We start from the raw sequence: 18,919 nt of genomic DNA on the forward strand, positions 1-18,919 counted from the left end.
CATTTGAACAACAAACCCCTGTAAATTACAGCCGAGTGGAGAAGACGGAGGGTATGTTGACGTAAATACCGGCGGCGCGGCTGAAATTGGTTGCGGAGAGAAAGAAATATCCCCAAAATTGGTGAAAAGGGGTCCTGGAGGAGGTAAAGAGATGTCATTCTGCCTTCTCTGTCTCTCGCCTTTTTTACTTCTACATTGAATGATTATGAATACGTTTCTCCCAGCCAGTATTTGGATTTAATATTAATATGATACATTTTAGCAAACATTATTTCCTTCCCGTTTTTTTCGACGTTTTTAGAAATGCTTCAGAGCAAAACATTGTTAGCGTGTTTCCGCTGCTTAGTAAGTGCCTACTTTCAATAGAATAATTTTCCTCATCACCTCTCATCATAGAATGTAGATAATCACAAGATAGCATAATTATCCCATAATTCCATCAGGAATCAAACTCCCTTTTTATTATTCAATCTGTCTGTCTGTCTGTCTGTCTGTCTGTCTGTCTGTCTGTCTGTCTCTCTCTCTCTCTCTCTCTCTCTCTCTCTCTCTCTGTCTCTGTCTCTGTCTCTCTCTCTCTCTCTCTCTGTGTAGCTTCTTTTTTTGTAATCTTCAAAACTCCAGCAGCTTGCTCGCCATCTCGTCCAATAACGAATGTGCAGCCCATAATCCACGCCTGAATATGAATGAATGATGCTAATGAAGTATTGCATTTCATAAAGCACACATGAAAGAGCGGCTAATTGCATTTAATGGTGGGGGCAATTCAGACCGAATTCTTAAACGAACAGTTAAGTCCTCAGTTTTAAGACTCCCCACCGCTTCCTTTAAGATGAAGATTTGACGCGGCGAACAACATGCACGTGTGTGTGTGTGTGTGTGTGTGTGTGTGTGTGTGTGTGTGTGTGGCGAAAGTGAACAGACATAACAATAGAGAGATGGTTGTCGGACTTCAAATGACGCCGTGGATTTCCGCCCCGGTGCAGCACAGAAACAGCCGGGACGTCTGATAAATATGAGACGTCTGCGTGATATGTCGTGTTTTAAAAATAAAATATGAAGCTCACGAACAACCAACGCCGGACGCCGGCGCCCCGTCTCCAATATGACCCCATTTATGCTCTGAATCACACTTCATTAAATGATACCTTTTGGCCATGCCACGGATGGATGGAAATCAAAGTTAGCAAGGCTGCAAGTTCTGAATAATAATCTCTCTCTCTCTCTCTCTCAATCTTGAGTCTGTATTCAGATGAGCGAGAGGTGACAAAGTGCTCGCTCCTCCAGCCGTTTGACCGTGTACAATATTCTATTTAGCGAAAAAGATAATGGGATACAAACACGTCGCGCTCGTTGCTGTAAAAAAAAGAAAACAAATTCAGTTTTGACGTAACAAATTGACACGCGCGCATGAAGGCATTTATTTTGAATTTGGTTTACATATTCTGAGGTTGTTTCCTGCCACACAGTATGTAATTGTTTATCTCACACTGTAGCAGGATGCAGGGAGTGAGCAATCATGTTATACACACACACACACACACGTCATGACCGTAACCACGATGAAGTTCATGGCCTTTTCACATGACATAATATGAATAAATGTATGTTAGTGACCATGAAACACTATCATTCGTAGATTTCTGAAAGAAAATTATAATAACATGTATTTATATTGCACTCTAAACAATGTTACAAAGTGCTTTGCAAAACAAGGCAGATAAAATGGGAATAATGTGTAATCAAACATTTCCAAAAACTTTTCACAAATATATATATAATAGTATATATATATATATATTTATATATAGTCCACAGAGGCCAGTATATGCAGCCAGCCCACTCTGTAGCAGCTCATTACAGCTAAGTGGGCATATAATTATCATCTGAAAACCCCGATGTCCACTGGAGTCTTTCAAACTTGACATTTTATCCTATTTATCAACACATGCCACGAATGGCCGCCGATACCTTCTCCCCCCCCCCCCTCTCTTCCCTTCCTTCTTTCAAGTCGCCTCTAATCCAAACTCTGGGCACCGAGATGCATTCCACTTGTCGACTCACAATTAAGGCCATTTGGTTTGAATACGTAACGATGTCATTACCATTCCGGCTAAATTAGCGCTGCGGACTAAAAGGTCAGTTAGGAATTTTCCAGTCGGTTAGAGCCCCTCACATGAGATTTGGGGGAAGCGAGCGCGAAAAAAAACCGGTGGAAAAGCCGGACGATGAGCGAGCGCGGACGGCGTTCGCGTCAGAGGTCCCCGAGGCCGAAGCAGGAGAGTAAATGTGGCGTGGACTGGGAGTCCACGCCACATTTGTTTTATTTAAAAGTGTCTCTCATCTATCTCAGAGAAAGAACATGAACCTCGACTCGGAGTCTCGCTGGCGATTATTACTCCACCATAACCGTAAGAATGACTTCTAGTTTCACTTAATCTAAATATTTTACCCAGCACCTGGATGTGCATCTTTGGTGTTCAGGGGAGTGGAGAGCAGACTCTGATGAAGAAACACAAAAATATAATTGCTTTCTCAACCCTCTTGGCACGAAGGAGAATCCTCCTGGACTGGAAGTCACCTCGCCCTCCCAGTTCCTCCTTGTGGCTCAAGGATCTAGTGTTCTTCTTAAAATTGGAGAAAATCAAGTTCTCGTTGGGGTCCGATTATCCAATACTTTAATAAATTGAAGACTCTCTCATTAGACTCATAAGCCATTTCTGTTGTCTTTGATGTTTTTTTTGTTTTGTTTTTTAAATGTCTCAAACTCATTTCTGGTTTCTGTTTGACTGTATTGCCTCCTACACTATTTTCACTTTTGTGTAATACTACTAATACTTTTTGACAATTCAAGCAGTGCGATTTGTTCGATTTGTTCTGTTGGGATGGGGGGCAAAAAATGAAAAATGACAAGTTCAATGTATAAACTGTGTACTCTGCTTTTGAGAATAAACACAATTGACAAAAAAAAAAAAAAAATGAGTTGTGTTGTTGATGTTTTATCCGATTTATGAACGAATGAGTAATGTAGCCGGGTTATTACACTCTCTCACTTACTGGTTCCACCAATATCTACGACGACGGGGCCCCAACAGCAACTTAACGGTTCCCCTTTCGCTCATAACGTCATGAGTTGGGTCGCGGCTCTGGAACCTCGTGGCCCGGTTCCCACCGAACAGCGAACAGCGCTTCCACCAGCTCATCGCTCCAGTGTGGACTGAGGCTGGGTGATTGTAGTAGGGGGGGGGGGGAGTGATAAATAGAGAGATAAAGAAAGATGGGGCTGGGATAACACGGAGGCTGATCGTTGGATAATCTGGAACAGCATGCTCTAATTAGAATTCTTATGATACAATTTGGTGGTTGTAATTAGTGGCGATGGGCTGGCTCCTCTCCACGAGTCTTGTTAGTGGAAACACAGCTGTGTGAGAGAGGAGGAGAGCAGCCACTCGGCTCTGTCAGAGGAACCACAAAATAATGCCTCTCTCTCTCCCTCTCTCTCTCCCTCTCTCTCCTGCTGCTTGCGTCTGTCTCTCTCTCTCCCGCCGCTTCTCTCTTCCTGCAGCTCAACTTGGTGTCCAGCATCACCATGTCCAAGAACTTGCCCTCCGCATCGCCCCCCAACTTACCTCAGACGCCCACCACGCCCACAGCGCCCATCACCCCCATGGCCGCCATGCCCCAGGTGCCATCAATACTGGGAGGAGCGAACGTCCCCAGTATGGGAGCCATGCGCAGACGCCACTCGGACAAATACTGCATGCCTCTGTCGTCAGGTGGGACTGACGACTCGTCACACAGACATGTGATCAGTGAGTTGATGGCATGTGAATCCATAGGGGGTAAAAAGCAATATATATATAACGCTTTTGTGTTGTGAAATTCATCTGCTCAATTGCTTGAGTACAATATGAATGGAGCCACACACACACACACACACACACACAGACTGATGCATTAACACGGTGGGCTATTGGATGTCAATGTTTCTGAATTGTGTCACTCATTTGACACGTTTGATTCAAATTATAAAATTCTGAATTTGTTGACTTGAACACTTGTTTTTTTCTCTTTTAAACCGAGTTTCTATTCAAATACAATGACATCGAAATTGCAAATGACCTCAACCCTGAACAATGCACTATTAATCGTACTCAACCCATAATTGCGTTGCAGTGCTTTTTTTCCCTGCTTTTTTTACACACACAGACATGCATGTGCACACACACACACACTGACATAAACACACACAGCCACATAGGCTTGTTGGTCTTAGCAATGGGAGACGTCTGGGTTGATAAAAGCAAGCCTGTGTTTAATCACTCTATATGTAAATAGAGAGGAACTTCCTCTGTGCATAAATATTACATGAATGTTAATTAAGTTCAAATAATGGTGGAAAAATACAATATTTATTGCATTAAGACATGCCGTGTATTAAAGCTTAGCATTTTAAACGGTCCATCTTTGATGTTGATATTTACTCTCTGTGTTTAGTGTGAAGACGTATAAATTATTCAACTTCACCCTAACTAACTACACGGATCTCATTTTATGGATGTATGAGTGTTTAAGATCTCTCACGAGAGAGATTAATTAAAAATGCATTTTGTTAGACATAGAAAATGCTGATTTGATGTGCCCCCTCTCACACCCCGCCCCACCCCATCCTCTCTTTTTCTCCCCCTCCTCCCCTTTCTGTCTCCCCCCCTTTTAATTTGATGTAACCTTGAGTAAATTCAATACCTAAAGGAATAACATTTACCAATTATTTCAGGTGGTGACACAGTATTTATTTTTCCGGAGATTGCCCCAAACTACGAGTTTTATAAGAACGCAGATGTCAGACCGCCATTTACTTATGCAACCCTCATAAGACAGGTGAGTGGGAAATAAATTAACTTTGCCTGATTAGATTAAAATTAATTGCTGCATGAATCATGGCAGCTTTCTCAGTCCGTTGGTGTGTGTGTGTGTGCGCGTCAGTTACGTGGTCTCGTTAGTAAACCATTATTTGACGTCATCTCATTTCAGGCTATCATGGACTCTGCCGACATGCAGTTAACGCTGAATGAAATCTACAGCTGGTTCACGCGCACGTTCGCCTACTTCAGACGCAACGCCGCAACTTGGAAGGTAACCCCCCCCCTGGACGCCGCCCTCCACCTCCACCTCGCTTCGCCCTTTCACTCGACTATCGCTAAAGTAAAAAAACATAAGAAAGCATATATGTATACCAGCGCCGAGCAATTAATGCCCCGCACCCCTTCGCCCTAACCCCTCTCGTGAATAGAGCCCCCTTATTTATTTTGTCCCTTCATTCCGGCCCGGGTTTCTGTTTGGAGACGACAGCTGAAGGAATTATTCTGCCTTAGCTGTCGTTTTCCTAATTCGGCCGCAATTAATAGCAGAGGCTTGGCGTGGTGGAGAGGAAGAGGGCTGCGCTGCACTAATTATACAGCAGCCACTCCATCATCAGCACCTTTTGTTTAGAGAGACACCCTCCACCTCCCGAGTCCTGAAACCACCTTCTCTCGCATTGCCATTGGTTTAATCAAAAAGAAAGATGGCTGTTGGCCTGTTAACCAGCTCTCAGCTTTGCGACTGGGGTCGGCCAGAGATGTGCGCTCACATGGGGCTCTCGCGTACACACACACACACACACACACTGTGGTTTAACCCTCCTGTTACCTTCGGGTCAATTTGACCCCATTCAATGTTTAACCCTCCTGTTACCTTTATATTTACTGACATATTTTACCCTTGGGGTCAATTTGACCCCAGCAATTAAAACCTCCAGAAAATTATTAGAATTAATATTGCTTCCCAAGTTTAAGTGTGAGGTACTTTATGTTTGTTTGTTGACTACCTAAATAGCCCTTTGAATAAATAAAAAAGTTGATATTTCTGATATGTTTGACACAGTGAAAAACAGCCTGGGGTCAAATTGACCCCAAAGAACACCGACATTAAACATTGAATGGGGTCAAATTGACCCTAAAGGTAACAGGAGGGTTAAAGATGCGTTCATGAGGAGCTAAAGTGAGAATCGGAGGTAGTACACAAAGGGCCCATTTGTAAATCTGTCCCGACAACTTTATTGTCCCGTCTTCCTCCACAAAGATGATTAAAAAGAAGGTCTCTCCCGCAGTGTTCTCACCCGGAGTGTGTGTGTGTGTGTGTGTGTGTGTGTCCGCCTGCTGATAAAGAAAGCCCTCGCTAACGGCGCCGGTGTGTTTTGTGTCCCGTGGCCCCGGCGCGTCATTCGTTAGCCGCCTTTTTCGCCCCTTTGTGGCCGAGCACAGGACTGGAGGGAGAGACGCGCCACGAGCCCCGCTCATCAGTATGCGAGACGTGGCGCGCCACTAGATTTAGCAAAGTGAATTAATTTGGATTTGGGATGCAAATGAGCGCATGGGCGTGTGATCACCAATTCAGGAGGGCATGCAGAGGGATCGGTGCCCTTTTCCCCCGTCTGCCGGGTACAGTGGGCGCCGTGTTGTTGCCGCGCGGCGATGTTACGACACCGCGTGTTCTCAGAGGTGTTGTTTGCCGGTTGTTTGCTGCACACGTGTGCCATTTCAAATGTGTTTGTTTATTTTCCGTGCTTTACTGAGAGAGGAAGAAGAAAAGACAAGCTCCCTTTTATTCCTGCGATGAAATAGCTAACGCGATCACAATGACATTAGAGAAAGATTCCGTCTCCCGGCGCGCACAATAACCGAGGGAACCTATTTACATCCACTTCTCCACAGTTGCCTTTGTGAGCATCGGTGGGATGATCAGCGCTTGTCATCTGATTAATGTGCAACATTTTTATTTTATCTTCTTTCCTTTTTTAAGAGAGAGAAGAAAGAAAGAAATGAAAGGTAGTTTAATATCTCAGCTTGGTCTCAACAGCTCAAAAGAAGGATCCCCCCCCCCCTTTCCTCTCTCTCTTTCTCTCTCACCCAGAAGCTTATTAGTTCTAACTATATAGCATGCATAATAAAACTGCTCATTTGCTCATTAATATTAAAATTATCATATTCAGAGCCATGGGCATTAAGATCAATCAAATCCTGGGATTTTCAGGTCAGATGCGAGATCTGCTTATGAGTTTTTTTCTTCTTCTCCTTCTTTTTTTTGTCCCTTTTTTCCCGGAGAACGAGCGGTACACACCGAGCTAAGGGAGATGATAAATACGAGAGGCAGGGATATTAAAGCCAAGGTTATTATTTGTAGAGTCTGATGCATGTTTTAATTATGGCCGTATGGTCATATTAATATAGGAGGACTTTTTTCAATAGGTTTTCCTTATTTTGTAATTAATGAAGACACCTCACTGGTTTATTGTACGACCGATATACGCCGCTTTAATCCAAACACAGCTTTCCGTCATACAATCGAGAGGAAATGTGTCATTTAAGCATGTATTCAACACCCGATGTGACACCATGGAGAATATTTGGACATATTGATGTCAGATACAGTTCACCTTAATCCTCCATATTCTTTCACACACACACACACACACACACTGGCACGAGGGCCTCCCGATGACTGTCTTTTTTTCTTGCAATACTGTCATCTTTAAAGCGATGTGTCCATTAAGAGAAATGCTTTCCTGGAGCAGAGCAGAAAGGGTTACTGACATCACCATTATCAAGGCCGGCATTACCACTTCTGTCACCACCATAAGCCATTCGCTATGCTGATTACCTCCTTTTAGCCTACTTACTCTGATTGATATGTACTGTGTGCAGGACTTGTAAGAGCATTCGCTCTCACTCAATTTTTACTAATTAAATCAATGGTGCGTGAATGTTAAGAATTTCTTCAAAATGCAAGGAGGAAGGGAAAAAAATCAATTTCCAAGCCTTTCGGGGTTTTTTTTCCTTCTCGATGCTTAATGAATGAATGCGATTGGTTCTTTACCTCATCCCCCTGACCTGTGTCTCATGTGTCTCCGCAGAACGCCGTTCGCCACAACCTGAGCCTGCACAAGTGCTTTGTGCGCGTGGAGAACGTGAAGGGGGCGGTGTGGACGGTCGACGAGATGGAGTACCAGAGACGCAGGTCACAGAAGATCACAGGGTACAAGTCCCGTCAGATCTAGATCTGAAGGTCGTTGACACGGAGAGGATCAGAGGGCCAAATGAAGCCCTCTCCTTTGAAAACACGCTCGCTCGCTCTCTCCGTCCCCTTTTCTGTCCACTTTTTTTTTAATTGTATGGACTTTTCAAGCCTTCTTGTTTTTTTTGCAATTTGTTCTTCGGTTACTAATATTTTATATATCTTCTGTTTAAATTAGTGCTGTGAAAAATAACGCGTTAACTCAGTTAATTCAATTACAGGTTTAACTAGTTGGGGTTTTTTTTACGCATTTAACGCATGCGCAGAATGAGCTTCCAATCCGTCTGTTGTTGGTCGTCGGGACGAAAAAAAAGTAACTTGCAAAATGAGCTTCCAATACACCACTTCAATCTGAACTCTGTCCGCTCTCATGCAGACGGTCTGTTCATCGGTAATGATCCTTCCGCAGGTTCACCTACGGAAACCTTGTTACGACTTTTACTTCCTGTAGATCAGGGTCTCAACACGTCGATCGCGGCGTAGTGTTGGTAGATCGCATGACATTAAAGAGATTGGCCCGCCCCCTGACATGTTCTCTAGAGCACGTCTTTGTTCTTTTATTAAACTAAACGTCTGTTGTTGATCGTATCTCCACAGCAGCATGTCATCTCTGTCTCTTCGCGTTGCGTTAACACTTATCGATCTCCGTCTGGCGCGCCACAGAGCTCCGTGCGCGCATCGGGACCGAGCAAAAAAAGTCACTTGTCAATCTGTCCACCTTTAGATTGTATCATGGTGGAGTTAATGGTTGACAAACAAGAGAAAATTGCTCTGTTTAACCCTCCTGTTACCTTTACATTTACTAACATATTTTACCCTCGGGGTCAATTTGACCCCAGCAATTAAAACCTCCAGAAAATTATTAGAATTAATATTGCTTCCCAAGTTTAAGTGTGAGGTACTTTATGTTTGTTTGTTGACTACCTAAATAGCCCTTTAAATAAATAACAAGTTGATATTTCTGATATGTTTGACACAGTGAAAAACAGCCTGGGGTCAAATTGACCCCAAAGAACACCGACATTAAACATTGAATGGGGTCAAATTGACCCGAAAGGTAACAGGAGGGTTAAACATTCTGTTTAGGATGAAGATGTATTAATGTTCCATATGGAAGAAAACTGCTAAATAACTGCTGAGTTGCAGCACCATTGTATAGAAGAATGTATAAATGTATATATCCGTCTTTTGTCATAAATCTCTATGTTCTCACAAAATATACCGAGAATATCGGTAATATGTGATTAATCATGATTAATCCACAAAAACCTGTGATTAATCCGATTAAAAATTGTAATCGTTTCACAGCCCTAGTTTAAATTGATGCATTTAATACAAACAAGTTCCAGGTTTAACTCATTTCTTTCCTCTTCTTTTTTCTCCCTCCGTGTATCCAGAAGCCCATCACTTGTCAAGAACCTTCCCTCCAGTCTCGGCTATGGAAGTTCACTAAACGCCAGCTTACAGGTATGAATCAAAAGCCTCAGAGAAGCTCTGACTCACTGGCTGCCTGTTGGTGTGACTGACAGGCAAGACGGCTGCCTGACGGCTGACTGAGGGAGCACGGCTGCCGTGAACAATAGGGCTCGGCGTTAGTACACACACACACACACACACTCACACACGGCGAAGAGCAAGCGGGTTCTTTTTGTCCTTACACTCGCGTTTCCGCCTCTTTCTCTGCTCGTGTGCTTCCGTATCTCTTCTCTTTCACCTTCCTCTCTCTCTCTCTGCCCTTCTCCCTCTCTTTCCTGTGCACCGTCGGACTCAGAAGGCCACCCTGTGGTCGAACCAGGAAGCAACTGCCCCTCTCTCATTCTGTCCCTTCTCTTCTCTCTCTCCCCCCCCCCCCCCCCTTCCCTTCTTTTTGCCGTGTGCAGCCACCCCAGATTGATAGTGGCGTGTGCAAATGCAAGGGCATGTGCATTAATATTTATCTAAGCTGTCATAAGTGATTTGGCTTCGTAGAGTACGCCGGCGAGGTGCTCATGGCCAAAACTTTCACACAAAAATGTAATCGCTGTATATAACTTTAATGCGCAGCAGGCGAAAGTGTCAGGAGTTTTTATTATTTCGGAGGTAAAAGTTTTGGGTGACTTTTTATTTTTAATAACCACGCAAGGGCATCTAAATGGCAGCTGGAGGGGAGGTAGTTGTCAGCAAGTTGTCACCGGAGGGGGGGGGGAATAAGAGACAAGTGTGTTTCAATAATGACTTGGTTGACTTGGTTGAATCTCCCCCGCCACGTTCTCCTCTCGCGCGGATCGCTCACCATTCCTCAGCCTTTACACTCTTCAACTCTTTCACCCCTTTTGACGTGGCTGCAGGCTGCTCTGGCTGAGACCTCCCTGCCCTTGCTGGGGACCCCCGGCCTCATGAACAGCGGCTCCTCGGGCCCGATGGGCGGCGGCTGCCACGGCCTCCTGGGCGGAGACCCGTCCATCCTCCCGCCCGGCATGCTGGGCGGGAGTCCGCACGGACTGCTGGGCGGCAGCCCCCCCACCCTGATGCACTCGGCCCACGACGGCTTCAACGGCTCACTCGACCACCTGGACACCAACGGACACGGCAGCCCCGGATACTCCCCGCCAGTACACATGTGAGTGCCCGCAGATTACACACACACCCCCCCCCTGCTTTACTGACACCGCGGTACATGTGTGAGGTAACGCCCTCATTATCTCCTGTTTTTATTTCTACTGTTCATTTGATTATGACGGAAAAATACAGTCGTCAAGAAAATAAGAATATAAACTGAGTGAACTCATTATCCTTTGACCCAGAATCCCTCCCTGAGATAATTGTGTCACACACTGACTCGCACATCCGAAGAAAAAAATTCTCCTGAGTACCTATTTGAGAATTCAAGCACATGTTCAACCGCCCACCTCCACTCTCCGCCCCGCTGTCCTTACGCCCTTTGTTAGTTTAATTGCTTGATATTTAACCCACAGTACCAGGATGTTCTTCAGTGCGCCGCGACCCGAGGGCAAGGTTCACTTCCCAGTGTGTGTTGTGTTCGACTCGCGGTGCCTCTGCTTTGGTTCTCTTTTAATGGCACATTTGCTCACACCTGAAGTGAGCCCCACGATTTGGATAACAGTCGGTTCAACTTCTATAAATAGGCTCCATTACACATTCATCTTTAATTACACCGCCGTCTGCATTACGGGGTTTTAGCTGCTTTATTTTATACAAGACTGTTCCTATTAATATTGAGTAAGTGTGATTACTTGAAAAAAAAATCTCTCCTTTTCCCCCCCATTTCTGTTTTAATGGAGCTGAGAGAGAAAGAGAGTTTAAAAAAATAAATAAAAAAAGAGAGAATCTCATGTGACTTTTCAGGAATGTCTGAAACAACCTGAGCCGGCGGTGAAGGCGGCGTGCGGGGGAACGCACGCCACCGCGCAAACAGAAAGCACACATTCATGATTCTCATCCTCATCACATCAGCTCGTGTCAGTTAGCTCGCCACTTGTGTCGTGGATGAAGGGAGCACTCCGAGTGAGATCTGTGGGAACAGGGGGAAGAAAGGGTTTGGCAGACGTCTGTACGTTCATCTATCCGGACGTGTTTACCCCTCTCTCAGAGAGTGGAGCAAATCTGCCGAGGCTCTCCACACAATCCCAGTGTTCCCACTCCCCCGGGTCATCTAACTTTTAGTAACCGGACAGCATTGACACTCTCTCTCTCTCTCTCTTCTCTCTGGCCACGCTGCCTTGACACCGACATGAGTGGCCATGGAGGATGAGGATGCATTCATCCATCCCTCCTTCCCTCCATAACCGCCTGCCTTTACACAGCCACGACAACCTCAAAATGGAAGAAATGTGTTTTTCAAGACTGGCTTTTTTTCCCCGTACGGCGTGTTGTTTAAATAATGGAGCGGCTCGCAGCACTAAACCAAACAGCGCGTCACCTTGAAGGCCTTTCCTTCTCGGCGGGAGTCTCCTCAGCACCACCAAGTCCATCCAACAATTAGACAAACCTCTCCCTCCCCTCAACCTACTCTGAAGGTTAATGCCTGACCGCCCCGGGCCACACTCGTGTGTGTGTGTGTGTGTGCGTTTGATTGCACTTGTGTGTACTCGCTCGCAATACACTCACGCGGACCCTTAAGGGGTTACGCTCGGGAGCGGTACTGTCCACCAGGAGAGACTCTGCCACTGTGCCATCAGCGGCGGCGCATTAGCAACGCCGCACGAAATGAGGGGCGACCCGAGTCGAACATTAATTCCTGGAAACCAACTTCCTGCCGCAGATCAAAAAGCAAATCAAATCCCCGTAATATCCCACTCTGTTTTTATCGCCCGGCGCCTTGTGCCGTCACATCAAATTGTTTGGTGTTAGTTAATGAATCGCAGGGAGACGTTATGAATATCTTCGGTCCTCGCCGCCTCCCCCTCCTCCTCCTCCCTCCCACGCCACCTCCTCCTGTTCTCCCGACCTACCATTAGGCCCGTGGACTAATGACCTTATTTGCATCCCTGACATACCTCTGCATGATTGCCGGTGCTAATCTCCAATTGATGTGAGAGCCGGCATCTCCGAGGCACACACACACACACACACCAACGCCGAGCGCCGCGTATTTATTACGCCGCAAAGTCCGGCGTTTACTCCTGAGTGACTCAATAATGGCAGCTCGCCATTATGTACTAAATGGCTCATCCACATAATTTTAATAAAGTGTCAGAAGGCTCAGGCCTGTGAATGTGGAGCTGCATATCTTTTCGTCAAAGCCGCACAAACAGCTTATATAAAATGAGCGCTGTATAAAACATTAATAAACGGTGTACAGCACAACTCGGATGTGGTTGTCAACAGATTTGTGTTTTTGTTGACAACTTTAACTCCTACTGTGGGCGCCTTTAATTTGAGGCTGGTGTATAAATAGTATAAATGATAAAACTGTATAAAAAAAAAGAAATACTGTGCCTGTATTAATCCCTTAAAAATGTCCTTCACGATCCTGTATTATAAACTCCTTGTTAAAACATTCTTAATAAAGGGTTTATAAGGTGCTGAATAGAAGGACCTCAAATGAAGTGTTAGCATGTTCCTTTATTCTTTATGAATGATGTCATCATGATACAAATGATAACAGATATTCTCTTCATGGAATAATGTATCCGTTTTTTTTATTCATTTGATAGATTTATGCCCAACAGTCCCAAACTCATATTACTCTTATAAAAAGTAGAATTTAACAAGACTGGAGACGGAGAATGTTTGTCAATTATTCGAAAAATTTAAAAAAACAATAACTGACATAAAAGAAAATAAATGATCTAATTTGACTGTATTTCACAAAACAACGACGTCATTTAATTTACATGAGTGTTTCTGTTTATGTGTTTCTCTTTTTCCTCTCGCTGCGTTTATGAATCCGAGGAAACAGAAACAGAAACATATCTGCCTCTTCTTCTCACTCCAACACATCAGAATATTCATTTACAGTATTTGGTTTGAATATTAAAGTCACCTGTACCTTTTTTTTTTTTTAATTATCTTCAAATACAACAAAAAAAACTTCCCCCACTGATGAAGGCAACCCAGGAGAGAGGCGACGAGACCTAACGCACCACCTCTCTCTCTCTCCCTCTCCTCTTCATCGTCTGGGGGGATTGTCTGATGCGTCCGATGCGTCAGAAATAATTAGGTTTTGTCAGATTTATCATCGTGGCACAAACCCCGCTCCCCGACCGGGGCCCCGGATCATGTTGTGCCCTGTTTGTGTGTGACAGCGTTATTATTCTTTGTCCTCGCCCAACACTTCTCCTCCTCCGCCCACTCCTCTGTTGTTCTGAAGGGAGCGGCGGCGGCGGCCTATTGACAGTGGCTAAAGATATTCATCCATTTAGAGTTAAAAACATGTATCATGGTGTCCGAGCCAACTGCCGGCGCTGAAGTTGATTAATGGCAGAACCGAGCTGCCGGTTCCTCCTCTTGAGGAGCGACACGCACAGCCTCTGCATATTAACGAGTGGCTGCGCTTTCTATTAACTAGATAAAAAAGCCTCTCCTCTGCCTTTTGCTCCAGGGGGCTCGGGGATGAGAAATTCTCCATTATTTATCATGTGGCCTGTTTTTTTTCTGTTTTTTTCTCCCCCCTTTTTTTCCCTTATTTTTCATGTATTTCAACCTGGTGTCATCAGTAAACTTTTAAATGCCAAACATGTCTGGAACATCGCAGCTTATCGGCCTTCCAGGGGCCGCGCTTTTCATGCAATTTTCATGCGCTTACTTACAGTAGACGTGAGGCATCGTGTCAAATTAGCGTCTCGCAAACAACACGGTTGTTACTTGCACTAGATAATGCATGTACTGGCTGTTATCTGCCTGTGTTATGATAAGACAACATATTCATCTGCGAGCGGAGCCCCGCATTGTGTATTCCATGTGCACAGAAGCTGCTTAATGACCAGAGAAAACTGGTAATAATTTGGTTTTCCTATATTTTCTTTACTCTCTTAACTGCTAAAAACGTGGACAATGTGCAGGAAATTCAAAATGACATCAATGACGAGTGCTCTTGGCTATTGGCTGCAGAGTATTGGTCATAAAGCATCTCACGTTTTCTCGTCAATGTGACCGTGTCATAGGCCCATTTACGTGAAGGAGGAGCCACTCAACATGGATGAAGACGACTGTCCGATGTCACTGGTGACGACAGCCAATCACAGTCCAGAGCTGGACGACGACCGGGAGCTGGAGGAAGGGAACTTATCAGAGGACCTGGAGTGACTAGGACACAGTTTATGGTCGACATGCCCCTCCCCCCAGCCGCACTGTTACTCTCACACAAACCTCCTGCAGACTCGAAAAACCCACTCCACAGTCCAAGCAACCACAGCTGACTCTCTCTCTGTCTCTCTCACCACTGGGACTATTTATTGAGCATGCATCCGGATGGAGCCCGGTCCAAAGGAACTCTTTGTTGCAGCCCTTTGGGATCCCCACACATGACAGGCATGAGATGTCTGATTAGAAGAATTAACTCTTTGAGACCTATTTCATTTGACGAGGCGTGGCCACACACACAGTACAAGGATGACGGACTCACGGATGGGGGGGGAAGACATGAAACAAATGAGCAAATCATGTTCCGTTGAAAGCTAGCGGCCTCATATACTGCCAAAAAGGAAGACGTTTTATGTTTGTGAATAGTCCAACCCCCCAGTAGTTGTTTGTGTCTAGAGACGATTGCTGGTTCAATTCAAGTTGTTGCTCTGTTATCATTTGCACAGGAGTAGTCTCAGAAATGTGTGTCACTGCCTGTATGTTGCTACTATAATGAAAACCAGTATATTATTTTTAGCTTCTTTTTTTAATTTCCCATCGTTAATTTCTAAATCAGATTTTTGTTTTGTTTTAGACACCAACAACTGTAAATGCCATTCCCTGAATCACAGCAGTAGTGGAGACGCGGTACCCAGACTGTTGTTGCAGCTGTCCAGAGAGATAAAAAAGTGGAGGAGAAAAAAAAAGAAGAAGAAAAAAGTTTGCTTCCAGTCTATTATCTGTTTGTGATTAAAAGTTTTTTTTAAAAGAAGGAAAAAAAGGAAATTAAGATGGGGAGGGGAAATAATAGTTTGTATAAAGCACCATTTACAAAACAAATGCATTTGCGCATCATTTCCTTCTCGCTGTTCTCCTTACCTCCTCGTTCTAAAGCTTTGTCTACCTGCAAACAGTCACAGGCAACAGCTAGAAACCAAAGCCAACACGAGCAATGGCCAATAGCTTACAGGCAGAAGCCACCAAACTCCTCTTGGTCCGTCTTCTGTGACTTTAAACTAGTACAAAGAGAAGCTTTTGTTCCGCAAACTACCTTCGAATAACCTCTGGGATTGTTTCATTTAGCCCAATACAAAGATGATCACGAAGTAAAAGAGAGAGCGGGGTGGGGGGGGGGGGGGGGAGGGAAGTAAATGCTGATGATTTTGATGTGTAATTTGATAACTCGCTGAATGTTCTGCCAGACGTACTAATAGGTCAAAAGGTGATGTGATATTTGAACTGCAGGCATTTATTTTTGTTGTGATTTGACTGGTAGAGAGCAGATAACTGTAAAAGTGGATCCTGACCAAAACAAAACATTTATGTATTCAATGGAAGTGCAGAAACATTGTGTTGTTGTGAAGTTTATTTTCTTCCTTTTCTTTTCTTCTTTTTTATGCATTGCCACATCACACGTTAGTTGTTTTTTTCCACAATCTTTTTTTTTCTTTTCTTTTTTTTCTGACCTGGTGAATATGTATTGTTCTAAGTGGGACTGTCGAAAAAATAATGTCACGTCTTATTTCCGTGGCGGTTTTGTTTCCGAGCCGCGTCGAGAGAAAAAAACCGAAACTGAAAACATCGCTAACCAAACATGAGAAATATCTAGTGAAGCCAAATAAGTCATAATTTCAAGTTGATATGAAATGGCTCGGTTACCATGTAAAAGCAAATAATAATAGCCATTGAGGAAGAGGATATCTTAGGTGAAAGTTCACCTTTTCTCGGTGACATTAGCTTTAACGTCATCCAGTTCTCATTGTGGGGTTCATAGCTTCTAAACTATACGGATACCACCGGTGTCGCCACTGATCCCTCCGTATGGGTCACCAGCTGTTTATAACACACTCGGTCCTCAGAGAGGACGAAAGAGGAAGTAGTTCACTTGAAGGCTACGTCCACTTCGTTTCCCTCCGCAGCTAATCTCATCTAGAAAAGTGTTGTTGCTTTAATGGTCATTTCTGTTTTCAGTAAACCAAAGTTACACAAAATTCTGCCTCCTCTTGTATGGGATAACAAAATGCTAAAACACCAACACACACATATACACCTTGTCAGCATACATGCAGGCGAACACACACACACACACACACACGCAGCCCCCGAGCTTTTGGTCTCCGGACCCTCTTGTTTCGGTTAACGGCTCTCCGGCTGCGGGACACGCTGTCAAAGAACCGCCGAGTGGCTTCGTATTGTGCTGTAACGACCAAAATGGAAACACTGTTTTCAAGCGCTGTGCCAAGCCGAGAGCTTTAACACGCACACACACGTGCAGTACTGTACCAACACGCAGCCTGTAAATACACACGCACACACACACACACACACACACACACGTGTGCGCCAGTTCCACGTCAAGAGGGTACTGGGCCCAGGAACAAAGCTTATCCCTTCAATACTTAGCTGGAGTCAGCGAAAAAACGACTTGAAGACGACGTTCTTAATAATCTTATCACACCAAATAAAGAGGACGCCGCGTCTTTCAAACTAAAAGAAGAGAAGGAAAAAAAAGGGTTCTCCCACTTCCCCCCCCCCCCCCCCCCCAAAAAAAAGGCTTTCTAAAAGCTTCTACCTCTGCGCAACAAAATTCAGAACTAATTATGACAGATTGCACGAGTTATTTGGAACGCCACAAAAGCTCATCGGACGTGGCTCAAACCAACGTTTACATTCCCTGCGTCAAGATACGGAAGATTTGCATCGTAATAGGTTGTCCTCAAACATTTGTAGAATGATAATGTATAGATTACCTGTAAGGGAATATTGTGTTTTAAAAATGCATGTCTAAAAAAAAAAAATCATTTGGTGGACTGGAAACAAGAATGGATAAAAAGAATACTAATAAAAATCATCGGGACGATGGCCTAAATGTACGTACCAACGCATAGGAGTGCGTTACCTCAGATATACTGTTTTGGGAGGGATACAACCTGTCAGCCACAGAATGCATATTACCTGTAGATTTGCATGGGTTTTGTATAAATTAAGTTTAAAAAAATGTCTAAAATAGTTGCTTGCACATAATACCAGAAAGACCTCCAGAACTGCGATCTGCTCCTCCACTAGATTTTAGGATTGTCTGGATTTTCTGGGTTGATTTTGTCTGTATTTTGATAACTGTGCATACTTATGTAAAAAAAAAAATGTTGGTGGACCCATAAATTTACCAGACTTTTTTCTAAGAGAAAAAAAAAATCTCAGTGTTTCTTTTCTGACGTACCTGAATTTTTACTGTTTCTCTCTCATTGCTCGCTAAGAATAGCAAAACCTGCTTTTTCTGCATCTGCTTTGCGTAGCTGTAAGGCTTAACCTAATGTGTGTATTTATTGCTTGTACCTCTGTGCATACTTTATGAAGCATTATGTCTGGCAGTTGAGTCATGTATCCTTTCTACTGCTATCCTTCTCTAATAATTGGGAACATGATCCCCCTATGTATACAGTAAATTGGGACTGTAGCAAACATATGTTTATGTAATTGGTGAAAAAATTTTTTTTCCGTTTTTGTTTCATTTCCCTTTTGATCGAGATTCAACTACTTGTTTTGATACTTTTCATTACTGTTTACTGTGTCCATACGTTAAAGGTTCTCTGACATTAGAAGGTCGTGGTTGAGAATTGTAACAGACGTTATTATTTTCTGTATTCATGGCATTTCACTGCTGAATAAAATAAAGGACCAAAACTTGGAATTTGAAAAGCAACTGTCTACCTCCAGCATCAGAAACTAGCCACACACACACACACATACATACATCTTTTATTCTACAAAGGCACAGACATGAACATCTCGCACACTTTTAACGTTTCAGGAGCTGCTACTTTCGGAGATGTGAAGGAAGGGGTTGGGGGAGAGAGAAAAAATAATAATTAAAGTTTAATGTGTACGTTACAAGTCTTTGTTCGGGGCTTCCATCACCTCGAGACTTGTTTAGGAGAGTGGGACAAGGCACTACATCGCCCACCCCTATGGACCTGTAATGGGTTTAGCCTTTGTAGGATTCAAGCCCACACTGCCTTCATGT

General features: G+C 44.0%; 1 protein-coding gene across 1 annotated transcript in view; it reads left to right on the forward strand.

The window, feature by feature from the left end:
• Positions 1-18,598, forward strand: part of foxp2 (forkhead box P2) — a 103,153-nt gene extending 84,555 nt beyond the window's left edge. The window contains 7 exon segments of the mRNA XM_056424832.1: positions 3,563-3,773; positions 4,775-4,878; positions 5,032-5,133; positions 7,952-8,073; positions 9,510-9,579; positions 10,440-10,711; positions 14,718-18,598. Coding sequence (XP_056280807.1) covers positions 3,563-3,773; positions 4,775-4,878; positions 5,032-5,133; positions 7,952-8,073; positions 9,510-9,579; positions 10,440-10,711; positions 14,718-14,859 — 1,023 coding nt within the window. The 3' untranslated portion in view covers positions 14,860-18,598.
• Positions 18,599-18,919: the final 321 nt, after the last annotated feature.

The sequence above is a fragment of the Pseudoliparis swirei genome, chromosome 10, assembly GCF_029220125.1.
Source record: "Pseudoliparis swirei isolate HS2019 ecotype Mariana Trench chromosome 10, NWPU_hadal_v1, whole genome shotgun sequence".
Classification (NCBI taxonomy): domain Eukaryota; kingdom Metazoa; phylum Chordata; class Actinopteri; order Perciformes; family Liparidae; genus Pseudoliparis; species Pseudoliparis swirei.